General features: G+C 31.3%; 1 protein-coding gene and 1 pseudogene across 1 annotated transcript in view; one reads left to right on the top strand and one right to left on the bottom strand.

Annotated features, from left to right (window-relative positions):
* The window catches only part of Sycp1 (synaptonemal complex protein 1), an 81,283-nt gene that overhangs the window by 16,759 nt on the left and 54,760 nt on the right, over positions 1-9,764 (bottom strand). Inside the window, exons 25-28 of the mRNA XM_010631215.3 lie at positions 7,181-7,297; positions 6,282-6,392; positions 4,940-5,032; positions 4,298-4,372 (exon numbers count right to left, since the gene is read on the bottom strand). Coding sequence (XP_010629517.1) covers positions 4,298-4,372; positions 4,940-5,032; positions 6,282-6,392; positions 7,181-7,297 — 396 coding nt within the window. The remainder of the gene's footprint in view (positions 1-4,297; positions 4,373-4,939; positions 5,033-6,281; positions 6,393-7,180; positions 7,298-9,764) is intronic.
* Positions 9,485-9,606, top strand: LOC117284086 (annotated as a pseudogene).

Genomic DNA, 9,764 nt, shown 5'->3' with positions numbered 1-9,764 from the left:
ATAAACATTAATAAAATATAAAATAGATATATAATAAATATAAAATGTAAATATAAAATAATATTAAAATAAAATCCTAAATAAAATTAACAAACCCTTGGCTGACCTTATCAAAAAAAGGAAAGAAAATCCATGCAATTAGGAATGAAAAGGGTGAAATCACAACAGACCCTGCAGAAATTCAGATCATCAATACCTGTTTTGAGAACCTGCACTATAATAAAATAGAAAACAAGAAATGGACAGATTCCTAGACACATATGAGGGCTGGGGATTTGGCTCAGTGGTGTCGCTGCCTGCCTCTCAAGCACAAAGTCCCGAGTTCGATCCCTGGTAACAAAAAAAAAACAAAAAACAAACAAACAACAACAACAAAAAAACCCTAGACACATATGAATTACCAAAGTTGAATCAAAAAGATATAAAAATTGTAAACATTCCAGTATCAGTCAATGAAATTCAAGAAGTAGTAAAAAACCTACTAGAAAAGTCCAGGCCTTGGCGGATTCAGCATTAAATGCTACAAGAACTTTAAAGGAGATCTAATGCCACTATTCCTCAAACTCAAATACACCATATTAACAGAACCAAGGCCAAAAACCATATGATCATCTTAATAGATGCAGGGAAAGCATTTGACAAAGTCCAACACACATTCATGATAAAAACCTAATGGAAAATTGGAACAGATGGTCTTTATCTCAATTTGATAAAAGACCAACAGCCAAAATCATATTAAATGGTCAAAACCTGAAAGCTTTCACTCTGAAGTCAGGAATAAGACAAAGATGACCATTATCATCATTCCTATTCAATATAGTTCTGAAATTGGCCAGAGCAATTAAACAACATAATAAAAGGAATAAGGATAGGAAAGAAAAATGTTAAATTATCATTATTTGCTGATGACATGATACTCTACATAGAAGAATCCAAAAACTCCATCAAAAGAATTCTAGATTTAACAACCAAATTCAGTAGCATAGGTGGATACAAAGTCATCACTCAAAAATCAATAGTATTCCTCTACACAAACAACAAACTCACTGAGAGGAAAATAGGAAAACTATACCTTTCACATTAGCATCAAAAAAATGAAATACTTAGGAATCAATCTAATTAAGGAAGTAATACATTGAAAACAATAGTACTCTTAAAAAAGAGATCAAAGAAGCTATCAGAAAAAGAAAAGGTATCCCTCGTTGTTGGGTAGGAAAAAGCAATATACTGAAAATGGCCATACTTTCAAAATTTTTATATAGATTTAATGCAATCCCAATCAAAGACCAATACCATACCTCAAGGAATTAGAGAAAACAATTCTAAAATTCATTGAGAACCAGAAGAGACTTAGAATAGCAAAAGCTATTCTGGGTAAAAAGGGAAAATCAGGAGAGATAATAATCCCTGACTTGAAATTATACTGCAAAGCCTTTGTGATAAAAGCAGCATGGCACTGGAAAAAAAAAAAAAACAGAATAGAAGATGGAGAAACAACTCCAAACATATTCAGCCACCTTATATTTGACATAGGAGCCAAATGCATTCACTGGAAAAAGGCCTCTTTAATAAATGGTGCTGGAAAAACTGGCTTTCCACATGCTGAATATTAAACCTAGACCCATATTTTTCACCATGCACTAAACTAAACTCAAAATTGATCAAAGATCTAAATATTAAAACAGAAACACTACATTTGTTGGAAGATAAAATAGGTAGGACTCTCAAAGACACTGGTGTAAGCAAAGACTTTATGAACAAAACCCCAAGTGCACGGGAAATATCACAAAGAACTGACAACTGGGATCTCATCTTATTAAAAAGCTTTTGCAAAGCAAAAGAAACCATCAACAGAGTGAAAAGGCAACTCATAGTGTGAGAAAAATATTTTGCCAGCTGTTCCTCAAAGGACTAATATCTATACAAAGAACTAAAAAAAATAAGACCTCCCACATTTTAAAGACCCAATTCAAAAATGGGCATCTGAAATGGGCATCTGACACCTCCCCAATGAAGAAGTAGAAATGAAAAGTGAATATATGAAATATGTTCAGGCCGGGGATTTAGCTAAGTGGTTCTGCCACCTGCCTTGCAAGCCACAAGGTCCCAAGTTTGATCTCCGGTACCAAAAAAAACAAAAAAAGTTCAACATCATTGGTCATTGCAAATTAAAACAACACTGAGATTCTATCTCAATCGAGAAAGAACAGTTGTTATCAAGAAATCAACCAACAACAAATAGTGGCAGCACTGTGTGGAAAAAGGGACCCTTCTCCACTGTTGGTGGGAGTGTAGACTGGTACAACCAATGTGGAAATCCATGTGGAGATTCCTCAAAAAATTAAAACTAGAGGTTCCATTAAACCCAGCAATTTCCCTCTTGTTATCCTCCTGAAAGAATTAAAAGATACCACAGCAATATATGGACACCTATGTGTATAGCGGCACAATTTGTAATAGCAAAATCATAGGAAACAGCCCAAGTGTCCATCAATCAATGAATGGATAAAAATGGAGTTTTTATATACAATGAATTATTATTCTGCAATAAAGAAGGATAAATTTGAGACATTTATAGGTAAATGGATGCACCCTGAGACCATACTCTTAAATGAAATAAATCAGATACACATGTTTAAATACTGCATTGTTTCTCTGGTTTGAGAAACCAAAACCGGAAATAAGGACCAAAGTATACATAGATATTCGAAAATGAGAAGAAATATTCAAATGAGAATAAAAGAGGGGGAAGAGGGAAGAAAAAACAGACAAGAACAAAAAAGAATAGAAGAAAAAAATGGAAACAAAGCTTTTGTAAATAAGGGAGGATGGAAGGGGAGGGGATTGGGAAAAATAAAGAAAAGATTTATCATGTACAGTACAAATTCCCTATGATGAATGCTATCATTATATATATGTATTATATATATACACACATACATATATATTATACATATATATGTATAATATATATAATATATATGTATAATACACACACACACACACACACATATATACATATAATGTGCCAATAAAAATTTTAACCCCCCAAAAAGTCATCACAAAACGAAAAAGAAGAACAAAATAGAGATTGTTTGGTAGCTTAAGGAATAGGTAAAAGTTTTAAGACTTTTTTAAAGATAGTGGAAGTCGTATTCATGTTTATTAGCTTAACAATAAAAAATTGATTGCTGAGTTTTTAATCAAGAACATCAAAAATTGAGGGCTGGGGATGTAGTTTGGTGGCAGGACCTAGCTTACACGAGTCCTTGAATTCAATTCCCAGCAAAGTGGGTGAGCACCACACAACAGGACATCAAAAGACACAGAAGGACTCCTGTTCTATTGAAACAGTAAAATAAAGGCAAGTATAAACACTATTATTATAGTAATCTATTTAGTCATTTCTTCAATATTATTGAAAATATAAAAATTGCAAAGCCCTGTATTCAGATAAAGAGAAATCGAAAATAACACATAATTCTAGACTTTGAAGAGCCTGCACTACTGCATAATCAAAGGCATAGGCTGAAATAACTAATGTAAAAACAAAATGCTATGTGAATACTTATATACAGTAAACTCACATTTGTAAGGGGAATGCTGTATAAGATTTTCCACCAATGGAAAAGGATGAAAAGAAATACAGGAAATAAAGTTAACAAATTCACAGAGGTTTGATACTGAAATTGTTCTAAACTGCTGCACAGAGATTAAGTGATAAGGTTTCAAAGCCATGAAAAATAGACACAGATTTGAACTCTGGACATTCTCCTTTTTCACTATGTGATTCTAAATAAATAACCTTTCTAAAAATGAAAATAATTAGTACTGCATACAACATTGTTGTAAAGATAAAATCTGATGTAAGTAGAGTACTAAGCACAGTGCCTACCATATAAAAAGGGAAAAAAATTAGTATTTGTTATGTTAAAATATTAGTCAATTCACTTTGTAAGTTGCAAAATGGTACACAGATATGTCATTTTTCTGAAACAGTAACTTTAAAGCTACATTAAATATATTAGCATTTCAATATATGAGATAATGTTTCTCAACTAGCTATGAAATATTTAAAAGTATTTTTAGTCTTAAAAGTGCATGTACATTCCTACATGTTTGACATTTAACTAAAGGAATGTGCTAAATATTCTGGAAAAGTTAACAGGGAAAAACTGTATTTTTTATTTCTAGTTGCCCTGATTTATCAAATGATTTCTAAGATGGCACATTTATAAAAATGCAAAGTTGCACCTAAACACTATAATCATTTTATCTATAATGCCAAAAAACCTACTTTTTCTTCTCTTTCTATTTCAAGTTGCTTCTTAATAGACAGAAGTTCAATTCTGAGATCAGATAGTTCAAACTCCTAAAGAAAAAGAAACATGAAGTTTTTAAGTGCTCCCTTATATTTCTCAAAACTATGAAAATAGTTTTTCAAGTAAATTCAGCTCCATAGAGAAATTTACTAATGAAATACCCCTAAAAGTCCACACATAAGAAGATTATAACTAGATTTCACTTTAAACAAATTTTTAGTTTTTTCAAACAAAGATTCAACACTAAATTTATTTGTTCTCATTCTCTCCTTATCTCACTCTCCTTTCCCAGTCAGAGCTTGAAATTTACCCGTTAACTGGACCTTATAACATCTCATTTGAAAAGAGAGTTTGTTCTACTATTTCAAAAATAAACTAGAAAACCACCGAACAAGATTTGTAAGAATTCTTTCAGATTAGACCATGTTTTCTATAGTTTAAAAATTATCACTTTAGAGCCGGGGATTTAGCTCAGTGGTTCCATGCTTGCCTCACAAGCAAAAGGTCCTGAGTTCAATCCCCATACTGAAAGAAAAAAATTATCATTTTACACATTATTTTTTACTACCAAGTATATTAACATTTTAAAAACTGGCTTTTAATATTCTGTATCTCACCAAAGATGCTCTCGCAGATGACTGTTCTTGTTCTTTGCTCTTATAAAGTCCTAATTCTGAGTCTCTTTCTTCAACAATCTTATCATATTGGAGCTATGTTAAACAAAGATATATTAAAACTAAATAATTATGTTTTATAACATTAGTATCCTATCACATATAATATTTGAGGAAAATGATGTTCATTAGAGTTCATGTATAGTTTTTTCAATTGTATTTTTTCATTCCAATATCCTAAAACTTATTTAACAGTAAGAAAAAGTTATTCAATAGTCTTGAAAAAAAATCTAACATAAGAGTAAGAAGTAACTCTACACTGGAAACACTGAATTCATCATTTAAAAAATACAGCAGAAACACCAGGACTTAGGAAAATGGCCAACTCCACATCTGGGACAGAAAATACAAAAGGAACCTTGAAAATTCTGTCATGACAAAAGTAAGCTACCAGGAACTATTAGAATCAAGTCAAAAGGAATTACCAGCCTTTACAAGGCTCCTACTGGCCAAAGGTGAGACAATTTGAGTATTAATATGAATAAAAGCTTCACTACATTGAAACATAACAAATTTAAATCTATGTTCATAATGAAATTTATTTTTTAAATTTTCACTGGTTACATCATCATGTTAGATTCCAACAAGTTTTAAAAATGAAAAGGTAGGTATAGCCTATTCCCTCTCCAAATTATGAGGAGACTGAGGAATACTTTCCTAATAGAAGTATTACTGTAAAATAGATGACACAAATACAACAAACAGTAAGACTTTCATTTAATTCTTTGTTAAAAATTATTTAGCCTAGGGCCGGGGATTTAGCTCAGTGGTACCGCTGCCTGCCCCACAAATGCAAGGACCCAAATTCAATCCCCAGTACCAAAAAAAAAAAAAAAAAAATTATTTAGCCTAGTAAGCATTAGATACATGTATAGGATACAAATATTAATGTAGGATATGCTGTATTTTCTGGATATGTATTTAAATAAAAGATAGAAAGTGCTGTAAAACTACTAGAAGAACAGATGATAAGGAGAGATTTATTCTAGGAAATGATATGCCAGCCCAGCTTTGTATGGCTAAGATCTGAACTTAGAAAAGTGGAAGATCAAAAGTATTCCAGCTCTAATTAGTCACTCGTACAGACAATAATTTTTTCTGACAAATCAGAAGACTATCAGAGGGTCACTATTTTGTACACAGAAGTAAGACTTCAATTAATAATTTTTTTCTAATCCCTTTGTTTCCCTCCCCAACCCCTCCTCCTCTAGTGTGAATTGCAAACATGTACTAATAAAAATTTTAAAAACAAAAAATTAGTAATTTTATTGTATGAAAAAGTTACCTTATGCTTTTCCATAAGTGCTACCATTTCAGCTATTTTATGGTGACATCGCGTATCACTTTCTTTCTGTAATTTTACTGCTTCATCAGCTGTTAATTTTGCCTTCTCAACCTATCAAACAAATAATATTTAAAATGCACAAAATACATATAACTTAAATGTAAAAAGCAAATCTTATGTCCTACTTATATAAATATGGAAAATTCAAACACTTGGAAATTAGAAAAACAAGTAGAAAATACATCACCGTTATGGCTTGTATTCATATGCTCATAGGTGGGGCTTTTCAGGGGTGGCTGGATCTAGGGTGTGTGAATGTGGATAAGGGTGTGTGAATATGGATTAAGGATATGATAACTAAATTAATCCACAGATTGGTTCAGCATAGTTACAGGTGCAGACTATGAGAAGACATACCCTGACTGTGGGTGGCTTATAGCCTGAATGGAATAAAAGGAAAAGGGAGGCTTGCTGCTGCTGCCTGCTGCTCACTACCTTCTGTCTGGTAAGCCATGCACTGTTTCTCCTCCTTTGCCATACAACCATGCCTAGGAGCCACTCAACTATGGACTGAAATCTCTTTAACCTGTTGAGCTAAACTGAACCTTTTCTCCTTTAATTTGTGGGTGACAAAAAAAGTAACTAACACAATCACAGTTTTGGCTTATTTTTGCTGTTTTATTAAGTGAAATGACAGTATAACACTGTGATAATCTTTTAAAAACTCACTCAATACTCAAACATTTATAATAATAGGGATAATAGATAATTGTTCCTAATATAAATTTATTAAATCTTTCTAAAAATCATAATTTAAAATTTAAGAATCTTTATTTTTTCTTTAAATGCTAATGAATATAGAATTTTAGCACAAGTTTTAAACAATTTGTTTTTCTCACCTGTCCCAAAAGATTTTCTTCTGATAACTTTTTGTCCTCAATCTCTTTTTGATAGCTGTGGGTCATTTCTTCATATTTTTGTTTGGCACTTTCTAGTTCTAATTCTAATTTACTGACCTTTAAAGAAAATAGCATGAATATCAGTAAGTAATGTGGATTAAAGCAAAATATTCCATATTCATTTGATGGTTTTTGTTAAATGTTAAAATATTACTTATTCATTAAAATTGTAGTTTGATAATTTTCCTTACATTTTTCACATGACAAGATGCACTTCATTTTTCATATTTTGTCCTCTAAAATACATATTTAGTATTGACAATATAAAACAAACAGCCATAAATTCATTTTAATGCATTGCTCAGTATTTAAATTGGTTAGTTTCAGTTCTCTATGTTTTAGTATAAGTAACTGTTCCAGTTGGGTAGAAAAATCTATACATTCAAAAACAAAGCAAATTAATGAGCTCAGTTTTCTACAAAGAAACACCTTCAATTCCTGTGGTTTTCATATAATTTGTATAAATAATTACAAAGCTATGAGTCAAAGGTAACAGTTACCAAGAGAAGAGTGCCCTGAATTAGCATCTGTCCTCCAGCTTCATTTTTACCTTAGGGATGAATTAGAATTGGGAGGAGTGTTATCTAGCAGGGACAGGAACTGAGGGAGGCATGGGTAACTTAACAATGAATCAGACTGTATTCTATGTCCATTAATGAACCACTACCTATATCTATGAATTAACCAATATTGCTAAAGGCTTCTGAGTATCCTCTTTTGTTAGTTTTTCCCTACTGCCCCTTCAACTGTAACAAATGCTCATAATATTTATAAATATTCTTTATTCTTATTCTTTATAGTTTTATTGAATAATTATGTATCCCTAAGCAATGTTTATTTTTGAACTTTAATTTTCACAGTATATATACTTGTCTTTTTTTTCATTCAACAGAGTTCATTTTCCTTGGTTAATAGTTTCCTTGTATGCATATGCCACATCTTTCAAACTCTCATGGCATAACTTATCAAACTTTTTAATGAATATTTGCCAGTATCTTTAAGAAATCTTGCTAAGCTTATGAACTTACTCCCCTGATGTTTTCTTCTAAGGGAGTTTAAATTCACTGTTGTTATGATTTGATAGAAGTCAAATGCTTTTCTGCAACTATTGAGGTCATTTTGATGATTTTCTCCTGTATTACTTGATAATTTACACCAATATTTTCAAATTTTAAAATGACTTTACAATGCTAAGGTAAATCCCACCTATTTAATATAATGTATTATTGAAATATTTACTAAAATTTTAGTAAGGATTTTATATCCATATTCACAGGGATACTGTTCTGTAATTTTCTTGCAGTATCTTTGTTGATATTTGGCAACAAAAAAAATTACTTGGAAATTGTTCTCATTCTTTTGTTTTCTGGGATTTTTTTATCCACTAAGTTTATTGGTACATTTAAGGTAAACAATAAAATTACATTCATCACTGGAATCTTGTACCTTCATTCTGTTTTTTGAAAGAGTGGTATTATTTCTTCCTTAAGCAACTGGCAGAATTCACCAGTGAAACCATCCAAATCATCCAGATCTAAATTTTTTATTTTCTATTCTTTTCTTTTTCCTTTTGGTGATCCTGGGGATTGAACCCAGAGTTTTCCCAATGAGCTCCATTCCCAGGCATTTTTATTTTTAAATAGGGTCTCACTAAATGACTTACGTTGCCCAGACTGGATATGAATATGAGATTCTCGAATCTAAGCCTCCCAGACTGCTGGGATTACAGGCATGCATCACCACATCCAGTTCTAAATCTAAATTTTTTAGATCTAAAATTTTTTATGAAAATTTTCATAAATAGATAAATAAGAAATCTGCCTCTAAATTTCAAATTAATTAGCATGAAGTCATCTGTGGCATTCCCTTGTTATCCTTCTAATAGTTATAATATCTACACTGAGAAGTCCTCTTCCCCCCACTCTTTCTGGTATGAGTTAATTTATATTATGAAAGAATAAATTTTTGCTTCTTTTTCTGTCTCCCATTTTTTTATCTCTCTTACCTTTATTATTTCTTTTTGTCTATTTTCTGTGGATTTAATTGCTCCCTTTTTAAAGTTTCTAGCTGGAAACCTAGATCATATATTTTCTAAAATAAATATTTAAACCTATAAATTTCCTTCTAAGAATTACTTTAGCTGCATCACACAAATATTATTTTATTTTTATCATTCATTTTAAAATAATTTCTGATTTTCTTTGTGATTTCGTCTTTGTCCTATGAATCATTATCTAGTATAATATCTCTTCTTGGCCTTTTGGCTAAGATCAAGTGTAATGTTTCATTTCCAAATAATGAGGCCTTTTTAGATATTGTATGCTCTCTTATTTCTGATTCACTCTATTATAATAAGAGAACATACTTTGTAAGACTACAGTCTTTTGAATTGTATGGGGATTTGTTTTATATACTTGCCTTTATTCTATCTTGTTAAACAGTCTATGTATATTCTCACAGAATTTATAGATTCCAGTTTAGAGTTCTAAAGGTGTGACTTAGGCCAATGTAGTTGAAAGTGTTC

This window comes from Fukomys damarensis, unplaced genomic scaffold (assembly GCF_012274545.1).
Source record: "Fukomys damarensis isolate Sample0158 unplaced genomic scaffold, DMR_v1.0_HiC HiC_scaffold_33, whole genome shotgun sequence".
NCBI lineage: Eukaryota > Metazoa > Chordata > Mammalia > Rodentia > Bathyergidae > Fukomys > Fukomys damarensis.
The sequence above is the reverse complement of the archived record's forward strand: the minus strand, read 5'-3'. Positions and strand labels throughout refer to the sequence as shown.